A 26,467-nucleotide genomic window follows, 5' to 3' on the forward strand; every position below is an offset into this window, starting at 1 on the left:
GCTCTGATAACTCAGACTGAGCCATATCTCTACTGATATATTTCACTTCAAGACCTCTGTAAATTTTAGATGTTTAACTCACTGTGGCAAGGGGAACAACTGCATATAAACACAAAATAAGAAAATTCATTGAGCTCTCAGAAACTGAGCGCTTGTGTAAACACATTTAAGAGGGTAAAAGAGTTAAAAAAGTAATGTAAGAGTTAAAAATAATGTAAACAATTGAAGAGGGCACCAGGGAGGGGTTAAAAAAATGGTAATTCATAACTTAAAGACCCAAGAAGAATACTTGTTTCCTGTCGAGAAGTGCTACAGCAGAATTTTCTCTTACATGGAAAAAAATACTGGATTTTGCCCCTAGGTGGCACTGTGCTGTTTCACTACGGACGTTATCAGCACACCATAAAAATGAGTTGGCATGTATTATCAACTCATTGATGAGATTATTGGAATGAGCAGTAAAATATCCGCTTACAGACTTCCTCTCCTTTATCTGCTTACTATTATCTCATAACTTGCTCCGTTTTTGCCAATTTAATTTTTAATTCTTTTAAATATATTTCGTATTTTATACACCTTTCTTTATCGTTTTGTTTGACACTGCATCAAATAGTTTCAATATAAACCTGTTAGTTGTTTTAGGCCGTCACTTTGGCCAAGACTCACAAGAAGAACCATAAACTAGGACACTTGTCCTCACAGCTAATGAGACAAAAAAAAAAAAAAAGGATTTGGTTTATGGGTCAACACTAAGTTTTCTTTGTAGGTCATTTGATTGATTTGCTAAAATCTGTATTTGTCACTGATTCTTAGGGACCAAAGTGCTCTCATGAAAATACGTTGGGCTGGAATGATGCCATGTTTTCTTGGCAAAAGTATTATCTTTAAAATTAACTTAAACTAAAAAGTTACTGAGCCTGAGGAGTGAGAGGAAGTTCTTGAATAACAAAGTCCATTCAATTTGTTGAAGCGAGAAGCTGTTAAACACTTTCAGAGTCAGTAATCTTTGGCCATGGTGGCAACCTGGCGTTTAGAAAAAAGTAAAATATATCCTCTCTTGCATTTATTGTCTAGATGGGAGGCAGGTTAATTATTATTTTACCACTGCTTCTAATACCCCAGGGGGTCCTGCTTTTAGCAAAACTCATAAAATGCTTCATAAAAAGAGACCCTGGTTATTGTTTTGCATACGCTCGCACACAAATATCGATCTGCGCCTGTCTTTTAATTTTTTTTTTTCTTTTGCCTTAATTATTTCTTTGTGGTTAATGACACTTAAGACCCCTGATAGCAGGGGTTCCTGCCCTCTCTTATCCTCCCTTTCCCTTTCAGATAATGAGACTCCTGAGACGGAGTTTCATCCTCTGTGGAATGAGAGGAATGTCAGAGCGGCAAAAATGACAGCTGGAACCACCGACAGCACATCCTGACAGAGAAAAGAGGAAGAATGAGTCCGGGGGAGGGTCGGGGAGGTGCTTACCAATAAGATGGTGAAGTTTTCCAGGACACTGTTCATCATGTATTTCTCTGGGAGATGTTTTAGCTTGTGGATGAAGTTGATCATGTATTCACACATCGGAGACCTGCTTATCCGGTACACAAAGCGTCCATTCTCAAACCGTGCATATTCAGTCTGCGGAAAGGAAAAGAGTATTCAAATCTGGAACATATATAATGTAACTAAACATAATGAAAAACAAAAAAAATAAATAAATCCACTGCAACAATAATTCAATTTGAGCCATTTTTGATCTAAGTGACAGAAAAAGAAAAAAGTTCATACCTCTACTTTCTCAACAACCTGCTTTCCAAAGGAGCAAACCTTTGTCGAACATGTTATGGTCATATTCTCTGAACTTTCATATTGGCTGGTCACCCCATAAAATGATCCAGTATCATCTTGAATGTTACAGTTTAGATCGGCCTGGATGGAAAAGAAAAAAGACAGAATGATCATCTTTTTTAAGGTTCAAACAGGTGAATATGTCTCGTCTTTACAGCCAACAAATGACCAGTAGAAAACCTAAAACCTAAACTTGCCCATATGTAGTTAGAACAACGAGATTTGTTTCAATGCGAGACTAAAATATTAACTTTTACACATTTTTAACAGGAGCGTCAATAAATGTGGAGGGTTGTGTATTTGTTACACGTCTGCAGGGGTTTGTTTTTCTATCAGCATCTCACACATTGTATGCAACATTATGTACATTAAATATTATTTGCATATTCTTCGGTTTTGACATAAAACATCACAATGTTAATTCAAGGAAAATCTGGCAAAAATGCTATCTATAAACATACGCACATAGCAGATATTGATCGCAGATCTCTTGGGATTATTAATATGCATTGAATTCAAGTTTTCAGCATGTAAGATCATCCGACCCGAGGAAGGCATCACCTAACAAGAACTAAATGAAGTTACATTAGGCGACTGATTTCTGAGGACGAATGGGACGGCTCCTGGAGGGCAGCCTTTCTGTGCCCCAAACATCCTGTTCATTATGGGCACAAAGAGAGGAGACATTCTCCCAACAACATTCTCCTCCTTCATTAAGCAAAGCAGCTACACGTTCATTATTTCGCAGATTCTGTCGTTCATTTGAAATTCAGATTTGCCGGTCACTTCAAAAGGAATTCAAGGGGACTTAGTCCAAATGCATACGGGGGCTACTTTGTTGGCCGCCGCTTGTTAGCATTTTGCATCAGGGAGGAAATACATACAATGTTTAAACAGCCATTAGGAGTGCAACCAGGTCACTCCATTGTTAGGAGATATTACGCTGAATTAGCGAGAGCTTTGATCAAAAGGCTCTCCTGCTATGCAAGTCCAAATATAGCACAGTGCATTCTGCAAACATTAAGGGAACAATCTTCTCTGTGCAGACTGATTACTCCAAATCACCAAATACAAACTTGAACAAAGTGATACAGAACAGGATCTTATTTTTACTTTTTTTTTTTTTTTTTTTTTTTTACATTAGCAATAATTACGTGTATGATTCTAAATTGCATTTAATAACTTTAGAAATGTGGATTGTATTTTCACACTTACCCAAAATTTGATGAGGAAAAAGGAGTTCTGAGGACCTTTTCCATACAGCTCCTTCAGTCCTCCTTTCTTTTCAGGAAATTTATCGTAAATCTGACGAATGTCCACTGACTCAAGCAAAGCATCACTGTAGGAATGATTTGTCTGTCCGATGTGTACGAACAGGTGCTTGTTGTACTAAAAGACCAAAGGAGTCGTATTTTATTCATTTAAAAAGTGCAATTGATGGCATTAAAAATATATTCTTTGATATTATAAAGACTAGTTAAATATATCAGATCAGCCACAGACAACCTAAATAAATACAAAATAAAGTTTCCAAATGGGAAATTCAGTTTCAAAACCAGCCTTGCCCATAAGTGAAAAGTAATTTCTCTACAAACCTAGTAAATGTTTGAGGCATTCTTGGCAACATTAGGTGCTGTTGAGCATTCATAATAACTTGCAACCAGATTTTTAAATGCTTGTGGAGAAATGGTGGTCCCTCTTTCCTGAATGTTTTTCAGCATAAACATTATTTCATGCTTTGTCCCCCCAAGTTTAAAACTTCCTAGCTGTCAAGAGGACACTGTGTCCTTAAGGACCCATTGACAAACGTTTTGAGGGTGATAGTGAAAGAGTCAGATCAATGTCTACAACATGCAGCTTTCCTGAGAAATGAAACGTTTTAGATCCTTCAGCTTTATGCAAAATAAATGACTGTAAGCAAACATGAGACACAAGCCAGGTAATGAATGGGGAATCCAAGTTCTGCATAAATTTGATCTGGGTTTAAAGAAGATGCTTTAAGAAAGCGGACTGAATCTAAAATCATTATGTGCTGCTGCAAAGCAGACTTTATCCCGCTCAGCCTGTTTTGGCCTCCACATAGCTGAATGCTTGTCTGGGAAAATATTTTCTCTTCATTCACAGAGAGAAGCTAGTTGCTGGCTGACACAAGGTGGGAATGAAAACTAGAAGTCAAGTCTTTAGGTCCACAACTCTCCTCACCGAGTCTTGGTCTCTCTGCTGCTCTAAGAAGGCGGAGAACTCCACTAGCCGGAGTTTGGATGTGCCGATGGAGCGGCCCTGCCACGCTGGAGCTGTGGGAGCTGGAGCAGTGGCAGATTCATAACCTGAAAAATACAGAAGGATGGCCAGAGTTTCATCTCCTCTCTGAAATGTTTCACAGTAAACACTAAACACGTTCAGGATTAAAGAATCGCTGTCCTCCTTCAGTGAAAAGGCAAATTAATTTATGAGTTACAGCTTACAAGTGTAAGTTTGAAAACCAATAGACGGAAATGGTTCTTTGTGTTATCTCATGTCTGAACCAAAGGAGGGCAATGGCGTAAGCAATCTAAAACAGGAAGCTACACATTCACTTAAATTAAAGGTTTTATTTGTACAAATATAAAATAATGAAATTATGCTACTGTGACCAAATATGTATGGATTTTTTATTTTTTTTTTGGCTTTTCACACATATTTACAGAAGATTAAAAGCAAGTGTGAAGCCCACTTCACTCCTGAAGTCACAGACATATTTATTAAACATCAGTGTGGATAAAAAAGATGGACCACATTATTCAGTTGAGTGAAGCTGAAACCTGCAGTGTACAGATGGTTTCGTTGCTTGCACAAGATATTAAAACATTTCTGAATTCAAAGCAATAATCAGTTTATATTTATTTTCATTTAAACATTAAAAAAGAAAGATTCAGGAAGTAGTTGTGCCCATCAGAACTAAATAGTCTTATGGACTGAAAATACAACATAAAAAAAACTTAGCACAACATAATTTACTAAATTAGGTTCGAGTAAAGACAAGTTAATCTTTATCCTATATGTTCACAGTTTAAAAATGACAGATATGACCGTTATTTATAAACTTGATTCTTACTTGAAATGGCTGTTGTGACCGCTGGCTGGATTGGATATGGTTGCTGGGTAAAAGGCTTAATACTGAAAAGGGAAAGCACAGGTTTCAGTGAAAAGAGCTTTATGGAGGCATGAAACGTATAACAACAGATTAAATGTTTCTGACACTTATTGATGAGACTTACTCTTGTGAGGATCCCGGCTGCCCAGCTGATATCATACCCTGCCATAACTGGAGAATGAAGAAACATAAATCATCAAAGTAAGCCCAACTGTGGGCATCTGATACATGCAACATCAAAAAGGGTCCTAATCTTTACTGATTACAGCTATCTTGACTAGCACTCCTTCTCATCATGTGTTTATCAGATTGGAACAGTGGTGTGTAATGTGATTTGGCCAGGGTGTTGATGGAGCTGGCCCCGCTCCTGCTCTGGGTGAAGTGGGACAGGATGGATCAATAACAGGGTACCGGTGAAGTTCTTACCCCTGCTCCTGGAAAGGCGGGCCGAGGGATGCCTGGCAGGCCAAGTTTGTTGTGAATCGCCGTGGCGGAGACGATCTGAGCCGAGGACATGGAGGCCATGCTCTGGAGGGCTTTGTCCTTCACGGCTTGGTCCTTTAAGGGCAGTCACAAAAGGCTTAGCACTCGCACAGGAGAGAGTTGGGGAGCTTTGGGGCACATGTTGGTGAGGTAGCAAGAAACAGAGTCTAAACTGCACATTGAAAGCACCAGCGACCTCTTTCACAGCAGTACACAGAAAGCACATTGAAAGAAGCACCATCAGCATTGCCATGCTAAGGAAAGACTTGAGAATTTTTTTTTTTTTTTTAAAGGTATGCGCTAAACAATAACTTTGAAATTCCAAGATATGACAGCAGGGAATGGTATGCAGTGGAATTAAACTTTACTTGATGACTAATCTCCAATGAAAATATTTTTAAAATGCTCATTCAGAAACACTCATCTCAAGGTTGCATTTGTCTGCATGTCAAAATACATCACATAAAAACATCTGAAAGAATTTCTGAAGTAAACTTGAAGGTCGTCAACTCCGCTTCGGTAAGATTAATAAAGACCAGGGCGGTGGGGGGCTCAGGTGTTAGAGCACTGCACCTTGTGCAGAGGCTACAGTCCTCAACATGGTCAGGACTTTTGCTGCATGTCTTCCCCTTCTCTCTTCGCCCTATTTCTTGTCAATTTATCATTAAACTATATACTATTTTAAAAAATGCACGGTAAATAAACAGCACAGTTTTGTTACACTTACCTACCAAACTGTAAATGTGCAGCGCCGCCGTTGTGTTTCACTGTGGAACTACATCATTTAAATGAACAGCGCCGCCCTTCAGTTTGGCCAAATAATTGCGTCTTTAAATTTCCGCTGCTCTACTGTTTATTTGAATTCCTGGACATAAATTCGACTTATCTTTAGTTTTTCTGGTTATCCTGAGTTTTGGATGTGGCATTTTGTTTTTATTTTTTTAAGGAATAATAATTATAATTGAGGTTCGTTTATATTAACTTCTCGGTAAATTGTTGCCACTTCTTTCTTAGATTGTTTTTTTTTAATATTGTTTATTTCCTTTTAACTCTTCTTCCAGTTTGACCTCAGCCACATTCTAGATTTTGCTAGAAAAAAATCCATAGGAAAAAAGAGATTATTAAAGAGTAATCACGTTTGGAAGTAATTAAGGTAGGCTAAATGCTTAATTAATGTAAACATTATACCAAGTTAATATTCAATTAAACTGTACAATATGCATAGATATGAATGCTGCAGCAGCGTGTGCATGCACACGTCTACATGCAATACGCCCATGCAGACGTATTGGTGGCAGAAGCTTCATGTAGGCATGCTGGCAGTGGATGTCAGTGTAGCGGAGTGATGGCACAAAGAGGCACCAATAAACACAAAAAAACAGTGCAAAAACTATTGTGTCACTATGACTGCAGCACAAATGCAAAATAAGCAGCAACACACAAAGCAGCATTTAAATAAAGCAGAAACTGCAACCCAGAAATGAAAATAAATACTCACCATGCTCGTAACCTAAATGCAAAGAACAAGGTTTCATTGTAAGCTTATCAAAAATAATGCAGATAATTAAAATTTACACATACACATAAAACAAAAAAATACTTAAAATGTAATTAATAATTCAATGAAATGTGAAACCTTGCCTACAGAACAAGTGTGCAAGTATGCACGTAAGTGTCAGGAACACTCAGGAACAAAAGGGTAATGAAATTTGTATTTACAAATTAGCCTTAGCCTTTGTGGTTAAAGTCTTGCTCTATAATTTCCTGATCAGTAGTCATCACTCAAGACAAAACAGAGCAGTAACATAATGACTGTAATTTTACTGAAATGCAACAGAAAAGAGCAGAGGCAGCAGGTTTTGATGCTGCCTAAATGAAGGACACACTTGGATTTCTCTTTGCTGCTGAACACTAATTTGCTTTAAATGAAAAAAGACAGGGATTCATACAAAAGCTGTCTGTTTTTCTTCATGCAGCCGCCTGTGCCCCTGAAAGGGCAGCCACTGATGTGGCTAGTGGCTCCTTCTCCACACACACAGATTAATGAGGGGTCATTAATTCGTGCTGAATACAAGGAGAGGAGCAAAGTGTGAAAGTCAAAATGTATAGTCCCAGGAAAAAGGTGGAAGTGGCACACGGGTAAAGTGCCCTTTGATATAAAAAATACCTTAAATACCCGTCGGTATTATTCAAGATTACTTATTTCACAATGCGCTTCTCCCACTTTATTCTGCCTTTCTGAAAAGCCTTTCTTCGTGACTTTAACAGATTTCACCATTTCTGAAATAACTGAAGCGAACGCTCCGAAATGACGACATCTGAACTGAGAGGAAGGAAAGAGGCTGACAGCCATGGCATTGTGAGAACCTAGAGTTATCAACAGATTGCGGACAAAAAGGACAAGAACAAATAAAAAGGGCATTTCAGAAAGAGGCAGCTTCACAGCCATTCTCCGTTCTAAATGTGCGCCAATGAGACTCCCGGCAGCCAAGAAAAGTTGGGTTGCTCTTTTGAAGGAAGTGGAGGAATAAGGTCTTCTTCATTTCATTACTAAACACATACACTTCCTCCCGTTCTGTGCCCCAGCTTTTTTTAATGAAGTCCGCTTGGGAAGAAAGGCACACAGGCAGTTTTCTGCACAGAGTCAGCGCTCAGCCACTCACCAACAGCCAGTGCCAGCATGCTTCACAACATGTTCACTAAACACAGATAGATTAAAAATTAAAGCCCTGGACTGTTCCACAATTATATTAAAGCCCAAACCAATTAAGAAACTTGAACATATCCTTATCTTTTTTAACCATTAGCAATTTCACTTAAGTGAAAAAAAAAAAACTGTCTCACTCCAAGAGACTTTGGTGATCAGTAGGACACATTTAATTTTTTAATATGAAGCTCAAATTTATTCAGGATTTTGCTTTTTCATAAAATACCAATAAAGTCAATATCATTCTGTGGTGCTTTGTGTCAAATTTTGTAGTTTTAAACTGAGAAGTGGGAGTTTTTTTTTTTTTTACTTCAGTCAGCTTGATGCAGATTCTTGGTTTCAGTTAAATAAGCTTAAAGATTTAATATGTCACTATACCTAAATCATCAAAAGAAAACTCTTAAGTTTAACATTACCACAATATCTCTATTAAAAAAATCAATATTCTTGGGAACTTCTTGCATTGCATTAAATATTATAATATATTTGAAAATACTTGATTATTAATGCTGCAGAAAATATTTTAGGAGAAAATTTGGTAGTCAGTAAGAAACTACAACTAATCTGTTTTACTGCCAAAACAGTAAATGTAGACAGATGCGTTTTTATTCAACCATGTTGTTGAGATGGAAATAAGTGTATTTTTTTCCTCTAGCTGGATTGTTTATCAGGCTTCACTATTAGCAAGAACCCAGAGAAGAATGAAAGTAACACTGTTTATTCAAGTATTTGTTTACTTATCACAGGTCATATTGTTATCTTTAAATTCACTTAGCACATATGTCTTTTACAACTGGTGTGCAGTCAAAACCAGTAATTAAATGGTAGTCATTTGAAGTTGATTTAACCTTGTAAATTCTCAGTGTTATTTGCTTTGGTAGCTAACCTCCTTAAATTTAGCTTAAATAGAGTGACGGGTTGCACTCTTCTAAAAACAAATCTCGACTGCCTGTAGTTTACGAAAGCAAAGCGACTGTAATAGCTGCCCTTTTTTAATAAAAAAAAATTTATTTGTAACTTCCAAATATCCGTTTATTTGGTTAATATATATACTAATAATAATTTCATTATTGCTTGACAGATTTTAAATTGATGTGCAGGTGCTGTTGAAGCAATGGCCCATAAAGAGAAACAAACAGAAAAAACCCACAGGGCGGACAGTGAAAGCATGACCAGGTGAGAAGACGAGCAAGAAACGGAAGGGACGTTAGAAAAGGCTGAACAGGTAACAGTCAGCAGAGGGTCAGGAATTACAGGGAACCAGAGGACCATGCATTCACTCCATCACCACAGGAACAGGAAGTTTAAGATGCACAGCAACCAACAAGCCCAAAAGCAGAAAAGCGCATACCTTTAGCTTGGAATGAAACTCACGAGATTTTCTTCTGGCAAGAACCTGAATGTGACTAGACACCTGCGGGGCAGGGGAGGGGAGGAAAACAAAGGAAGAGCCTGTAACCATGGCAATGAAAAGCCCCCTGCAACTGGGCAAAGCCAGACGTACCTTAATGGCAGCTTGGATTTCTCGAACTTTCTTTCTTGCTAAGACCTGTATGTGACTAGACACCTCCATTGGAAAACAAGAGAAAAAGTACAATAAAAAAACAAGACCCCAAAAAAGGTTCAGAGTGGATCACAGATTCTTTATTTGTTTAAAAACACTTGAAGGAGCATAAGTGAAGCCTTCTGAAAGCACACACCAAGCTAACAACCAATAAAGGCGATGTACAGTGTGTTGTCGTGACTTAAGTGAGCTGATTAGGGAAGATGCAGGCTCCTTTTGCACACATTAAGAGCTCGCAGATGTGATCCACTGTGTGCTGAATGAAAATTGGCTGGTCTAGTATCTTGCTGGTGCCGAGCAAGGCCTTTTCTGCAGCCAAGTTTACCTTAGTCGCTCGTACAATTCAAAACGATCCTGTACTTAGAAATGAGGCAGTGTAGAAGCACTTTAATTAAAAGTAATGTGCATTAATAGGAGGTTTGAGTGGTGGGCTGCGTAGACTCCAATCACACAAATCACAGTTAAGTTGAATAGTGTAACAGAAGTAAAGGGATTCAATGGAAAAGTATCAGCAGTTGCTGCCTTTTTAACCTGGTAGTTCAAAAATATACATGCAATTTACACAAATATCAAGACAGACCTACCTTAGTTTGGTATCTGAACAATGGCTATAGCAATTATCTGATTATTAAGCATCAGAAACCATGCATGTTTTGGTTTGAGCTTATTTACAGAACAAAATTAAATGAGGTACAATAATCAGATAGTTGTTGCAGCTTCAGCTTGTTTTTCCACAGATATTCCCATTAAAGTCATGGATAAAATTACAGACAGAATCTACATAAAATCTACATGTGCATCTAATTTATTTATTGCACTGTGCTATGAATGAGTAAGTAAACCATTATGCATGTGATGGGACTGTTTACAATATCAATTTGCACAACCAACAGGAAAAGAAGCGTTTCTTGTTGTAGCTGTGTGTAAACAACAACCCCCGAGCCTAATTCTGTGTCCCAGAGCAGCAAACCATGCAGCCTTTCCGGTCCAGACTGATCAATACACACTCAGGGATTGAGTGTCACTGCAGACACCACCTTGTTTATTATAGTCATTCACTAAGGTGGTCCTCGAGGGATTTCTATTTCTAAAAGGAAATATCATTGAGATTTGATAATTTCCTGAAATATCACTAAGGAAATCCCATGATGTCTCACTTTGATCCAAAAATCATACACATCTTATGGATTCCTTAAGCAATATCCTTATAGGTCAAGAAAACAACATTTCACATCAATGAATTGTCTTATTTATAATCAACTACTAATTATGCTAATTACTTACAATAGTTACCTAAATTATATTGATCAAAAGTTAGTAAAAAGATCAAAAGTGTCTCTAAGACAGAAAAGACTGCATGGATCTCCTTATTTAGAAAGTTCATTAGGGAGTGCAGAACATTGAAAAAACTATTTACAAAACACTTTACACAAAACACAACTCAAAAATTAAGGACTTTTGTTCTTTTATTAATACCTTTTCAAACACTATTAGTGAATACAATTTTTAATTATGTACATAATTTTTGTTTTTTCTCATTTTAACCGTCTTTTAATTTAATGTTTTAATTGTTATGTCCTATCATCATGAAGCACTATGTGATGTTTGTCTTGAAAGATTAGAGTTATTTTGGAAAACCACAGTTCAATTGAAGCTCCGAATGTCTCACACCGTCGTGTGGAAAAGTCTCAAACACACCGGACTAAGCTTGCACAAATATTATTATTATTTTTTATTTTTACAATCGGTACTTCTCTGTTTGTCAAACAATAAGACACGTTGTCCGCTGTGTATCTAGTGCTGTTTCATGTGATAAAATGCATCCCACTTGAAAATAAAAGCGAGAGCGAAGTGGTACTAATTTGCTTGTGTGAGCGCAGATGTATGTGGATCCAGTAAATAAAACTAAATGCTTCAATAGTTGTGGGAACAGAATGTATCATCTACACATAAAAAAATTAAGCAGAAACAATTCAGTTAAACTGTTTTCTTCTGCAATAAAAACGTATTTTGTAATATCTATGCCAGTTGTTATCAATGTTGTTTTTTCACTAAGAGGATCTGAATCCTCACCCGAGGTTATTTTGGAGGTACTTTCTGGGTACTAGAAGTACCCAGCCCAAAATTCTTCTACACCTCGGCAAATTTTGGCTTAAGGTTGCCTTTAAATTTCACCAACAGGTTTTCTGACATATTAATGTTTTGCCTACTCAAAGTCCCCACTTAAGATAGATACATACCATCCATCAAAAAGGCAGGTTTAAAAAAAAAAAGGAAAAATCAGAATAGAAGAAGAATTTTATGTTATTAAGTAAATGTTGCCTCTTTGGTTGAGGTAAACAGAATTACTAAAAGAATAAAAATAGCAGTGCAGAGGGAAATCCCTTAATTTTGCCAGTCTATGTAATTTACTGCAATTAGCTTTTATTTAGAATTGGTGTATTTTCCACTGAAGTTTTTTACTCTAACAGCCCTGATAGAGTAAAAAAGAGAAAAAAAAAACTTCTGATATGTAATTGTTATCTGCGAGTTCTGATAATAGGTTCTAAAAATCCTGATCAATGCACTCCAATGGAGCCCATAAGTCGGCTGACTAAACTTTGTTGTTTAGCTTTCTTGTTTGCTCCAAGAAAAGCAAACAATACCTCTTTGACAGGAGCTTCTTGTCACTTGTCTTACCTGCTTGCGAGTTCTTGTCTTTCCAGTCCGAAGCTTGATGTATCTGGCTATCAGCTCGTTTCGACCTGAAACAACAGGAGCGTGATAAACAGATTTGAATAACTAAGAAGAAAAAGATAGAAATGCAAAGTTTGGAATGGGCAAATTTTCCTATCACACTGATAAGAGATTGGTAAATCAGGTGACTGATCTTATCACTTTCATTCTATAAATGCATCTAGAGTCTTTACTGTGATGCATTTTTTGTTAAATCTATTAAACGTTAAATATAAATTTGAGATATGTGCTTTTTATGCATAGATAGGCATAATCAATGAATTGTTTATTTTTTTTGTTGGATTTATGATTCCTCTTTCAAGAACTCCAAAGCACGTTTCTTCTTCTATGTTTTGCATCCCTTGGAAAAAAAGGCAACCAACAATTTTACATCTGTCAGCTCAAAAATGATTCAATAGTGAAAGAAAATTAACATTGAACAGAAGATACTTGATGGTTGCATCTGTATAAAATATATCCCTGCCCAACAAAAGCTTGATTGGAATATGTTTGAATATGGGTCAAAAAAAATCCAAATGAGTTGTTATAAAAACATAAATTTAAGAGAATTGAAGTGTGTTACTCCTAATGGAGCCAACATTCAGACTAAGATACAACTGTGTTTTCAGCAGTGTTTAATACTGTTTATGTTGTTTGTGTTCAAAGTTTGGTTTCTCAGCAATGACAAAAACAACAAAAGATATTTTATGACTCTACATTCTGCATTTTTCTTGTTTGGATGAAAAGTATGGAAAAAGTAAGGCCCAAAAATTCCATTCCATTCCAGCTGACTTAATGTAGCTGTTGAATATAAAACTATTTCTTTTACCAAGGAAGGTGTACTAAAATAATTCACAAGTAAGCATAAGGTATGTACATACCTTATGCTTACTTCCAAAGCATGTACATTTTAACAAATCAGATCCAGTTTTGCTGTGACAACACTGTGCTCCATTAGCATGGGAAGAAAAAAAAGCTCAGTGGTAGCAGAGCCTTTAAAATTAATCTAATTCCACCTCAGGCTCTTCAAAGCCCAACATTTTGAAAGGAAACAGACCTAGCTTTTCATGCTATTACAGAAAATAATGGCAACTGAATATATTGGGTTTAAAACAGTGCAGCCCTGACTCAATTATAATTAAAGCATAGCTTTGTAGAAATTTCCAATTAACAACCACCCAAAACATTCTTCTGCCCTCAGCTCCGCTCTAATTGCTGTAGCAATGCACTGACCCTGCTTAGCCCTTTCATATGGTAATAACACACTGCCAACCAAAACTATTACACAAATTATCGATAGGGAGGCACTCTAATTATGTGTCCAGCTGTAGCCAGTCTGTGCCATGGCACTGCAGTACTCCTCCATTAAATTTGCCAAACCCAGTCAGGATTAAGCTTCTTTTTTTTTTCCTCCAGCTATACTTCATTATCAATTAAAAGGTCTTGCTGTGGCTCCGACAAGTGAATCACAAAGTAGCATGTGTATTAATAAAGCATATCTTGGGGAATCGGAGGGAAAAGATTTTTTCATCAAAGGTAACACATTACAAAAGAAAAGAGAACATGAGAGGAAATCTCACAATTGCATGTAGGAGGGAGAGAAGACATCTGATATTCTCTGGAGGACATCTTTGTTCATATCATGGAAACGCACAATGAGGTTGAGACCTTCTCTTGAGAGGAAGTCACTTAAGAGCTCTAATTTGAAAGAGTCATTTCTTCCATGCATTCTGTGACATACAGTCTTAGGACTCCAGAGGCATCTTAGGATGTAATCTAAGCTAATCATTTGATTGTCTGAAGAATAAAGTGTCAGAAAATCTAAACACAAAAATGTTTAGGGCCACAGCATTATTTAAAGTCTTAGGACCTCTCTCGCTTTGGGTGTGAGAGGTCCTAGATGAATCTTCAATTTGTCCCCACCTGGTATACTCCTTTATTTACAAACCTAAAGATGACAGGTACATTGATTTTGATTTTGATCTCATGGTTCTCACTTCTGGCATGAGAGTTTATGATATGGCCAAGTCAATAAAATAGGCTTGTGGATTAATGAACTATCAGTGAAGTTTTGCTTTGTGTGGGGCTAAAAACCTAAAACGAAAAAAGAATGCCAACAGGAACCAGGTTCATGGACGCTCTCATCTTTTCAAGATCTTAGGACAGGCAGCCTGAATCATAACGACTATCAGTATCTGCAAAGCAGTAGAGACGGCAGCAAACAAAACAAAAAGGTCCGCCACAACGTCTACCAAGTTTCACATCCCAAAAATTAATAAAACTATCTTCATTAGAGCACATTTGTTAAGGTTTTGCATTAAAAGAATCAACTTGTGTGTATGGGTGACACCTAAGACGTGTATAGAAGAGCAATGTCAAAAGTCACAAGTCAGAAGTTGAAACTTTAACTTTATTTCTCACCATCTTGGTCAGTTTTGATTCACTTTAGTGAATTTTTATATTGCGAATAGAAAAACAAAAAAGCAAAGTCAAACTCTTGAAAATGTATTTTCTAAAGCCAGTGTACATCTTCAGAGTATTAAATTAAGGTGTAGTCTGTTTCCATCTACTCTCCAATTTAAACAGTAGAAGGTTGGGATTCAACTTCTAGCTGTAGTTGGTTGGTCAACCCTGACATTATTTTCAAGCTGCATTTTTCCAAGGCCAGTCCGAACCTCGTCACATGACCTTACACATTCAAAACACAACATCTGGGGATTTGCACTTTCTGCAAAGTTTACTTGATGAAGCAGACATCAGCGTCATTTTCAGTAATTCATACACAGAAGACACGCAACATGACAATACAGGCATTCATGCAAAGTCCTGATTCCAACATCAAAGCACACAAATGGGCAGCTGAAAGCTTGCCTACTGCTGAATAATTCATTCTTTTCACCAGGCTGGAGAAAAAAGCCCAGTGGGTCCAAGCAAGCCTGAATGTTTTCCCCTCTTCAGTGCAAAACAATAGCAGTTGGGGGGGAAAATGGTAGTATACACATTAAACATACAACAAATACATCCCCCCCCCATCTGATAGTTACAAAATATACACCTACTAAGAGATGACAAATGAAAACCTGTTATGTATTTGAGTGTGTGTATATATATATATAATAAAAATAAAATAAAATAAATATATATATATATATATATTATTTTAAATAAATGATTTATTTTAAATAAATCAGTGGAGCAAACTTAAAAATAAAAATAAGCTTTAAACTCAAGTCTTCTGCTGTTAACATAAACTATATTAAGATACATTGACTCAAAAGCCACTGAAAGTAATTGTATAACAGAAAATAGTCTGCAAGAACCTATTTATCAAATTATGGAAAGTTATTCAGAATTTCTATTTCACTTATCAAGAGCTGTAAGGTTTTTGAATGAAAAATGCAATACTGATGATTCTGGGGAAAAAATACATTGTGACAGATGTATAGATGTTTTCCAGTTAACCCTGATCAAAACTGTAGCTGTACCATACAAATATTCATAAATAAGAACAAAGTGTTAAAAAAATAGCCAAGAATATAATCTTAATTTAGTGTTTTCTGGTTTTGCAGCTGTATAATATATAAAGTTGTGTAAAACAAAATAGATAGCATCCTGTGATCGTATGTGGACATTTAGAAATTTTAAATGTTTTAACAATAAAAACTGAAGAAAAAAAAAAAAAAAACAACAACAACACACCTTTAAAAATTGTCAAGTGTATTAAAAATGCAAATTCCGGTAAGGAAACTCACATGTATGTCCACTTAACATGGCCAAAATTAAACATTGTTCACATCAGGTGCATTTGATCAGAACATCATTACTCAGCATTCAGGCATTTCATCTGGGGTGCAGTGACTGCTGGAGTGAGTAAACGCCACGACAAGAACTGAAGCCTCAGGAGGAGGCATCTTATGAGTGTGCGGAGGGATTCTCAACCCCAAAGAATTTCAAATGAGCCATTCCGCGGCCTACTAAAAATAGTTCACAAATGGAGGACATATCACAGAATCCATCATTAATTCTATCATATTTCAGAGGATGTTAGAGAAAAATACAGGACTGTGTAGAAAATAAAAATAACTGAACGCTGCAACAAAACAATTACACTAAACATACCAGTTAGTCCACCAAAGAAGAAACCAAAGAGTCCTGGGCAAAGCCAAAACCAAGATCTCAATCTGATTGAGATGTGGTAAGGTGACTTGAAGATGGTGAGGAATGAGACAAGATACCTCAGTCCGATACTCAGTATCTATTTAAACGATAGGGGGTAACACTGGCAATCACGGGGTAGGGAATGAAGGTCCAAGTCAAGTTCTCCAGAGCTACAATACATCCTGCAACTTTTACATCCCTGCACCTACACACCTGGATCAAATGGCTGAATATCAGCATGCCAGAGTCCTGGTAACAAGCCACTCAGTGGATTCGGGTGTGTTGGAGAAATGATTCATCTAAAAGTTGCAGGACATTAGATATTTAGGACAGGACACGGGCAACCCCGTGTAGGATGTGATATGTTTTTCATCTTTTCTTTTCGAAACATAATTATGGTTAGTTACTTTTTTTTCTAAAAGGTGAATTGTAATCACAAACATCTTTAAATCAAAAACTGATTTTTTTTTTAAATACTTAAATATAGAAACTATATAAAAGTGTGGTTATTCTTGTGTAGACTTTTAAACAAAGTCATCTCTTTGTTTAAAATGCTTCTTGTTACAATTTAAGTCCACAGCAAAGTCCAGGAATCAAAAGTTGTTCAGAACAGAGAACATTTACTGTTTATAGGATTTTCCTGTCAGTCAAAGCAATGGAAAAAAAGATTAAATATTTATTGTGGTTCTCCTGGAAAGATCTGTTCTGTGGAGTAGTCTGAGTGAACTTCCTCCATGAATCGTACTCTAGAGGATCCATCACATATGAATGGCGCTCCTGCAGTAATTCCACAAAGGGATGGTAGCTCAACTTTCTCAAAAGAGTCCCCTAGAATTTTTTTTTTCCTCACCCAGGCATTCAATGTATTCCTCAACATGAAAAAGGCTCCATCTCTTGAGAATACCAAACCACCCAATTACCTTACAATGGTTATGTAAAATACAATATTTACTTATCAGGTATTTTTTCAGTTATAATTACATGGCTAATAAAATAAGACATTTCATGCAATTTTTTTTGTTTAAATTCTGATAAAAATCATGTGAAACAAACCCCCAAACCAAAGATTCCCCACACCGAGACTCTGCCTGAACACACTTGAAGAAGTATTGTCTATATTGAACATACAATGGTAAGAAACAATGCACCACGTTGCAACTTAATAAAAGAATACAGTTTTTCAGTGTATCTTTTAAATCTTTGTTGGGTTTATGTCACATAAATCATATTTTTCCGGCTCAAATAAATAACACTATAGTGAAATCAGAAACAAAAAGACAAGCATTGCATTGGTAATCAAAGAACTGTAAAAATGGCAAAAACAGTCTCCAGTGTTTCATTGTCAACTGCTGTAAAAAAAAAAAAAAAAAAAAAATTAAAGAAAAAATAAATACTATTATCTTCTGTCTCTAAAGACGTGTTGTTGTGTGAAGTGTACACAAAATGTATTTTGTAGCGATAGTCTGAGTGTTTTCAAGCACAAGTTAGTTCAAATGTTAAGATCCACTGCTGTCTCTACAGAACAGTTTATTTTTATGACTCGCTCCATGAGCTTATTGAGGTTCAGAGCTGCATGTACAACAGAGCCATTCAAGAAATGGTGATTTTTCTCTTAAACAGTCACAAGGTATTAAAGTGAAAAAACCTTGGCTTTCTGAGCTTCCCAACAGAGTCAAAGCTCTTAAAAACCTATAGACCATTAGCCTTTTACTTCCTTCACCTCTTCACACAATGCAACACCAGCAAATATTTTTTTCAGGTAGAGACCCTTTAAATTGGCGCCTTTGGTTGATGTAATTGAGAATTTACATTTTTCTATGTTTCCACACTTGTTTTTTGAAATGATTAAATTAAATTATTTTCTGTTATAACACATTTTTTTATTTTTCATAACAAAATATATTTTTTATTACTATTATGTTTAAATACTTTTGAAATCCAGACTAATTAAATTACAATTTCTGAAATTTCATCAAACAACATTGTACGCATCTTTTTGCTTTTAGAAATTAGTGTGAATCAGTTGGAAGACAAAAAGTAAGACTTAGTAGTTCATTCTTATTTCTAAAAAAAATGCTCTGCATATTAATCGAAAGAGGATTAATATTCATTATTAATATTCATTATTTGAATCAACTTCAAATAATGTCCCCGCATTAATACTTTGTATTTTTTTTTTTTTACTTAAATTTAATTTCCTATTTGAATTTTTATTGAAGCTTACTAAACTAGGTTAGCTTTGCTAAATCTCTTTTTTTTCATTTTTTACCATAATGGCCTACATATTTATTCAGTCTAAAAGCCGTTAAAAATCCTGCACAACCTAAATACCCGATCAAATTTAAATGAAATATATCGAGTCAAAAACTGACTTAGTTTAGTCTTTTGAACAGGTTAATGCTCTGGTCCCTTTTTCCCCCTTTTCCTCCTTTTAAAAGCATCCATTTCCTGTAACAGCCTTTTATTTCCCTCTAATGCAGGCACAACCACAGTCACATCTGGCCCAGCTCTCTGCCATGAGACAGAACCGGGCCTGGCCCAGAATCATCCGGCAGATCGCCTGCATACATGTGGCTTCAAATTGACTCTGTGTATTTGGAGTCTGATCGAATGGAGCAGAGAGGGACAGCGCAAGCACATATAAAGATTTTATTAAGCTGTAATTGACTTAGAAAGGCATTCCAAAACCATATTTGTTTTTTTATGTTAATTATAGGTTTTAGTAGTTCTAAGTTTTAAAGTAAAATAAGTAACAAAATTATCAACTGCTGGATGAAGCCATTTTTTCCCCCTAATCAATTACCTGATAAATTTTTTTCTTTGTCTGTCGGAAACACTCAGCAACATAAAAGTGGTACTTCAGTTTATGAATGCTTTGCAATTCACTCTATTTCACTTAAACCTAAACATTGAAAAATTAATGAACAAACATTAAAAGGCTCACGAGAAAGCTAAAAACAATTAATAGCTCTCCCACAGTTACAAAACATATGTTAATATGTGCTGTGCATAAAGGAAAACAGCTCCATCTGCATTTAGAAAGCAATCTAGTAGATCAATAAAGGCTTCTTTGTGAAATAACTTTTTTTGCCAAAGTACAAAAGACATTGTGTTCTGAGTGTTGGTGAGCGGTCCAAGTTTGGAAGTCAGACACCGCAAACAGACTTTCTCCAAACCCCTCAAATAAAGACAAGTAATTTTAAGAACGAGAAGGAGGACATAAATAATTTACTTTCCCAACAAACAAAAACTGTGAGTGGGTAGAGTGGATAATGAACATTTTTTTTGAAAACTGGGAAACAAATGACATCTTGTAAATCCTTTTAATTACCGTATTTTCTGCACTATAAGGCGCACCTAAAAACCTTCAATTTCCTCAAAAGCCGACAGTTCGCCTTATAATCCGGTGTGCCTTATATATATGGACCAATATTGAGCCACAACAGGTCTAGCAACTACGGTAAGCAGCCGCCGACTTCATTTTCGCCCGTAGAAGAAGAAGAAGAAGCGCGCGGTGCATGCTGGGATAGTTGTCAGAATGCTGGTTTGTTAATAAAGTTTGACTGACCTATCTACCTACCAACCTGATAATCAGGTCGTCTGCAGCTCATTTAGCACCACGTTCTCCACCAACATGCTGTGCTCGAACGGAGAAAGGTGACCATCGTCTGGCCACGCCCCGGCCCAGTCGCGGAAGGCTCTCCTCGCCGACCGGAGTCGGACTGTTTTGTTGACATTCTCTTTAGCACAGCTCCATCTAGTGGATGCATAACCAGCCTCTACTTTAGCGTCTATTCTATGCGCCTTATAATGCGGTGCGCCTTATATATGAAAAAAGTTTTAAAATAGGCCATTCATTGAAGGTGCGCCTTATAATCCGGTGCGCCTTATAGTGGTGAAAATACGGTACCTGTTACAAACTAGCTTTCACAATGAAAGTATACTGAGGGCTTAAAAAGTTGCAGATTTTAATCAGGCTAAATTTTCACAATACACTATTCCTCCAGGTTGAAATTGTCCTCATTAAAAGTATTTCAGTGACCAAAACGACACACCACTCCACTCCTCCATCTGTTGGCTGTGCACTACCAGTCAGGCCCCTGAGAGAAGACTGCTACTTTCCATAAAAAGGACAAATCCAGCTACTTGGAAAAAACCATTTGGTTGTACGAAACACAGAAGGTAATGTGTAAACTCAAACATTTCTGTCATTAAATTAACGCCATTTTAAAACTACAGTTGTTTAGCTGCAGCTGCTCTGCCCGTTAAGCAGCGGGATGCAGCCTGACAAATTATTCTGTTTACATCAGCTGGTATCTGTATTATTTGTAAACACTAATTTTAGTTGTTTTTTTTTTTACTCATTTTAAAGAGCGCTATAGTGTAATTAGTTTGCTTAATTCTGCCTATCAAAAATAATATTAACTGAATTTTATAAATATTATTATAATAAATGTTATTTTAGCAGCAATAGGAAAAACCTTCTTTTCATATAAGGTTAGTTTATAAGAATTTGATACTAGCCCATCCTCTGCTTTTAGTTCTCTCAATTTGTTTTATGAATTACAAGACTTTTTTTCTTTTAAGATAATGATTATACATTAAAAAAAAATACATTGTGTGTGATGTTGATTTAGGTTATTTATACAAATACACAGATGTCATGACTTGACTTGTTCCAAACTGACTACACAGAGAAGCAGATCAGAGTGATTTTTCTTACCAACTCAAGTTCAGCAAAGCAAATATCAGTGACTCACTGACAGTCGACTGTTACCTTTGTGTATAAGAACGTCAACATCCGGCTCTAGTCTTTAGTGAGAAACAATACCACTGACATTTACCTTATTTTCAGATTAATCAATCAACCATAGCTATACTGTTAAACAGCCGTTTCTTGGCGGTAATGATGGGAATATTACAACTCAGGGGACGTGTACATTTTGAGCTCAGAGCTTTCAGAGTCAATACAGCTGCCTTTTTCTATTCAGAGGGGTCCTGAATAAAGTTGAAACCCAGCCTTTTCGGTCCCTGAAGTATGCTGTGCAGTGTCAGAGATCAATAATTGGACTCTAGGTGACGGCACACTAGGAAAACCACAATGTGGACTTGCAAAAGACGGGGTTTATCTGATTTGCAAAAACAAACGTAGATGATTTTAACGTAAAATGTGTATCTAATTGAGGGTTCATTTTTATGCCTTTGTCTATGCGTGCGTAGGTGTGAAAGCAGTTGACCGTCTCAGTGCCCCAGCTCTCTTGTCATCCATGATAGATGACTCGGTGGTCTCAGACAAACATTAGCATCATAAAAGACCAAGCCAACAATACGAAGGCATTCGCTCCAGGTTTTGGGAACAGGAAAAGGGGGAAGCAAGCCATTTACTTGAAATATCACTAGGAAACCAAAGCTGCTGGCCAGGCACAGAAGAACCACTCACTTCAGGCTTCAAAAGAAAACCTGACAGTCCCCTTTATAAGGGAAAATCCACATGCTATCCATTCACAGCATTATGTTGGACATGTCTTGAAGGTCAAAGGCAAAATTGTTAGCTTATTGATAACTATTCACACAAAAACAAATCGCATGCATCTCTTTTCCCCTCCCCACTCTAAAGTCAAATATTTTAGATCTCCGCTCATCATAAGATCCACCAGTGACCTCAAATGAGTGCTTTAACATCCTGCATTGTTGAGCTCTCATGCTCACAAGTGTTAGCACATGAGAAAGACTTCAAGGCCGATTGCTGCATGTGTGACGCCACGATGACAACAAAGGCCGGCTTTATTCTCTGCCACACAACATAAATCCCTCCTCTGTACAACACTCTCAAACTAGTGAAAACCATCTCAATGCCTGCGGGGAAAGCACAAAGCTTTAAGCTTCATCCTCTCCTAATGTGGCGTGTGTGTTTTTGGTTCAGTCTTTACTTATACACACGTAATAACTGAGAAGGATACAAAACACAACAATGTTTGTATAGTACTTTGGCTTTAGATTGTAACAATTTTACACTGGGAGGTGATTATTATAGCGGTCCTATAGCATGCTGTAATTTGTAAGTAGCAGTTTTCAAACTCTGAGGGACTCTTGTTTTCTGGTTTCGCACACATGTGGCAGCTCCTGCTCTTCTGTTGAAAATTGATCCATTTGGGGCAGAAAGCAGAGAAACAAGAAGCCAAAGACTTAAGACTGTTTCATTTGCTTCAAGGAAATGATTTCTGAACTGAAAACAGACTGAGGCAAAACTGTTTTCGCCCTTCGTGCAAATTTATTCTGTATTCTTCATAATATTTTTTCATTCACCAAAGCAATCCTGAGAATCCCTGTTGTTTAAGTTGATGATTTGATTTACACAATCAGCTAATGTCTTTTGGTTCAATGAATAAAAAAGGATAAAGTATAACATATTTTCCAATATTATTTTGAGTTTAGCCATCTATATTAGTTTCTATTTTTTTACTCCCAGAATGTTATCAAAGTTTAAGGATTATGGCTTTCTGATTAACCTCTAGGGTGGATGATAGCCAACCACAAGAAGAGGATCAATTTAATTTGGATGGCCTTGGGTGATCCCAGAGGTGGTCAGAACTAATGTAGATCATGAGATGAAAACATGATCTAAATTTGGCCAGAGTTGTTGCAGAGAAAAGGGTAAAAACTGGCTATTATAAAATCTGAAGTTAAGTCAGACTGATTAAATGAATACAAAAATGGGGTTACACAATGATAGGAAAATGTGACGCAGCAATATTTTTGCACAACATTGTGATGATGCTCTTGATTTCTGTTTATTTTTGCAAACAAAATTGTCTTGCCAGTTTTAGGAAACTTTCCCTTTCAAGTAATTAAATTATATTTCAAGTGTCAACATCAAGGACAGTGACGCTTCATCTGCATATTAGTGGCATTGAGAACTTAAATGCATGACCTTTAATGATGATACATTACCAAATAATGCATCGGAGGATCCTTCTGTTGTGGCGATTCTGCATCGACAGTGTTGACTTATTGTTCACTTGTATGTAAAATTAGAATTTAAAGGCATTGTTTTGTTGAATTGTTTTTTATAAGGTTAAATTCTCATCATTCTGAGCCATGATCTATCTCTTCACGAGGAATTTAGTTTTCCGTCATTTATGTAAAATTCTCATTAATCCAAAGTCAGTTTTGTCGCATTTTGCTAACACTGACACTCGTTTTTCACTGACCTAAACAGAAAACATTTTTTGTTACATTTTCCAAATTTATGCTCTTAATTTTTGCTTTCTGGGTATGTATGCATCATTCAGTTTGAGCATTCAGCTTCCGCACACAAATCTTTCATTTGACATGTACGCCTGAGTATCAGCCAGGATTACAAAATACAGTCACAGAAATTAAGTTCTCGATATAACGCAGTGAGCAAGTGTAATTAACAGCTCTTTAAAAATCCATTTTTCTCTGAAGAGCAAAAGAAATCAATACTTAACTTCAAATGACCTTATTGAGCTAGATAAAAGGCTTTATTGCAGAGGCTGGGTCAGGAGCGGTTGAGCTAATGTGTTAGCTGAGCAGTGGGTGATTAAAGGTGAGGCGTTCTCTGAGAATCTTACAAGACATCACAAAGCAGCAGGTCACTAACCTGAGCCTTCCTGGAGACACTGAGGGGATTACAGCAGCCAACCTCTGCTGAACTGTGCCTGTACACAGACGTAAAGACAGCCTCTTTATCACTCAGCGGGTCCAAGCCCATTCTATTTCCGCTCTCCTGGCTCTGTGCCTCTCAAACAAGGCTGGAGCTGAAACCTGCTACGGTCCCAACTCTATGCAATATACTCACAGGGGACCAATTTGCACAGCAAGGCCTTGTCTGAATCACTCTATCAATTAGGAGCCGCCGCGTTTATCATCACATACATTACTGTAGAGGCTGCCATGGTCACTGTGTGGAGGTCTGCCTCTCAGGAGAGGCAAAAGAGGATGAAATATATGGCCACAGTTGGGCTGGCCGCTGGACTAATCTGAAAGGACTGCTGTAATTATGAGTCTCCCGAGGAACTGGCAGTGTGGCAGGTCCAACGTGTGAACACGGTGCTAACAGTCAGGAAGGTGCCCTGGCCTTCTTCTCCACAACAAAGTAAGACACCGAGTCGAATCAATATTTTCAATCTCTCAGGATCAATTCAGCATCTGAGCACAGAGAAAGACATGCTGGCTGCGACCAATATGTATAAATGAAAAGTCAAACTTTGTGGTCATGACGGGTTTTCATGTCCTGCATGTTGTTTTGCAATTATGAACACAAAAGGGGGCGGGGCTTGCGTTTAAGGTATAATTCATTTAAAGTTTATTTATTGGCCTCTTCATAGATACAGAAGCAAATTAGAGGGCCGAAATAAAATGTAAGATATATTACGATTTTATTCTTTTAATCTTCTGGTCGAATTCACAGCAGGATGAAATGTAAAATACATACCCCCTAAAATTACAATTCAAATTTTCTGTGTGAAATAATCATTTTCCCTTCTATTGCTTTCTTCTCTTTCAGAATGATGCTGATTTTGTTATGCATCGCAAAAGCGTTAGTCTATAGTCAGTAGTTTTAATCTTTTTGTGTTTTTTAAAGTCATTTTGTTTAGTTTTTTTCTGTGGTGCGCTCTTTGCTGTATGAGCAAAAAGATAATAAGTCTCATTTTGACTTTGACTTGATTTAGAAAAGGATACGGTTTCAGCATTAGATCATAAAACAGCACTGCTATGATCATCTTACAGTGACTGCTACAGACCTTCTTTGTTTCCAGGGGTGAAGTTCAGTGTTTAAAGACCTTTCTCCACACCACCACAGAAAGAGATGACAGCCTGTGTCAGCGCTTCAGTGTTGTCCCCATGTTCTTGTGAGAGCAAAGCAGTAACATTAAAATTCCATTCATATTTTGATTGCACAAAATTGTACCATCAATTTTATGCCGTGTCATCAGAATATAAGTATTTTATTTTTGGGATATTGTGCAATCAAGTAAAAAACCTGCAAAGTTTGTGTAAATAGAGCACCAAAAGTGACACTGCATCTTTAAGAAACCGGAGTCTGACTGTGTTTTTGTCAAACAAAAGCAGCCAATTGGGAACATGCAATCTGAAACCAGAAGCCTGGCTCAGAGGGCCTCACACAGACCTCAGAGAGCAGGGACACACCCCGAGTACTCCTGATTCATACAGGCATGGAGCCACAGCCTGCTATCTAACCATTCACTGCAAACCCATCTACAAAGAGAGGAAGCCAGTCTTCAATGGAGCCAAAAGGATCCGTTTGTTGAGACTTTTAAATGCATACTTTGAAAAAATAACAGTTAAACCAGAAGCCTACAGGGAGACAAAATTATAAGTTAAAATAGAAATTGCATCCATAAAGATTTGTGTGGAGACACAGCCGTGTAGATGGGAGGTACGATGCCATTTCTTTGTACAAACAACTGGAAGGAATAGATACAGATCATGTGCTATTGTTCTGCTTTAACTACCCTAAAACCAGTGACATATATAAATACAGTGATATAAACTGGTGAGGAACAATGAACATATCCTACATCTGATCACATGCACCAGGTTCTGACACCTGTGCCAAGATGTTACTTTTAAATGACGGGGGGATAAATGTGGAATTATTTTTCAAAACATCAATTTCACATTATTTAAAGTATATTGCTCATATTACATTTACTTCCAAGATTGAGTTGAAAAAGGTCAAAACCCGACTTCTGGAATCATTTATGTTCAATTTGTTAAATTGTAGTTCGTCCATTTTCCCTTTTGTTAATCAGTTTTGATGTTTAGAGAGACTACTGGGACATTTATGCTTATGTTGTTTAGGGTAGTTTTACTACA

The 26,467-nt window shown here is 36.9% G+C and overlaps 1 protein-coding gene across 5 annotated transcripts in view; it reads right to left on the reverse strand.

The window, feature by feature from the left end:
- The window catches only part of tead1b (TEA domain family member 1b), a 51,565-nt gene that overhangs the window by 4,759 nt on the left and 20,339 nt on the right, over window positions 1-26,467 (reverse strand). The window contains exons 3-13 of one of the 5 annotated variants that reach the window (XM_014987587.2): window positions 12,410-12,474; window positions 9,671-9,733; window positions 9,518-9,580; window positions 6,958-6,969; window positions 5,403-5,534; window positions 5,101-5,147; window positions 4,938-4,999; window positions 4,046-4,170; window positions 3,059-3,232; window positions 1,784-1,924; window positions 1,481-1,633 (exon numbers count right to left, since the gene is read on the reverse strand). In XM_014987587.2, coding sequence (XP_014843073.2) covers window positions 1,481-1,633; window positions 1,784-1,924; window positions 3,059-3,232; window positions 4,046-4,170; window positions 4,938-4,999; window positions 5,101-5,147; window positions 5,403-5,534; window positions 6,958-6,969; window positions 9,518-9,580; window positions 9,671-9,733; window positions 12,410-12,474 — 1,037 coding nt within the window. Of the gene's footprint in view, window positions 1-559; window positions 1,634-1,783; window positions 1,925-3,058; window positions 3,233-4,045; window positions 4,171-4,937; window positions 5,000-5,100; window positions 5,148-5,402; window positions 5,535-6,957; window positions 6,970-9,517; window positions 9,581-9,670; window positions 9,734-12,409; window positions 12,475-26,467 lie in introns of those variants that run through there. The other 4 variants (XM_014987588.2, XM_088004290.1, XM_014987592.2 and 1 more) reach the window with 4 other exon arrangements.

Source organism: Poecilia mexicana, unplaced genomic scaffold (genome assembly GCF_051168715.1).
Source record: "Poecilia mexicana isolate PSO_F unplaced genomic scaffold, ASM5116871v1 scaffold_3, whole genome shotgun sequence".
Classification (NCBI taxonomy): domain Eukaryota; kingdom Metazoa; phylum Chordata; class Actinopteri; order Cyprinodontiformes; family Poeciliidae; genus Poecilia; species Poecilia mexicana.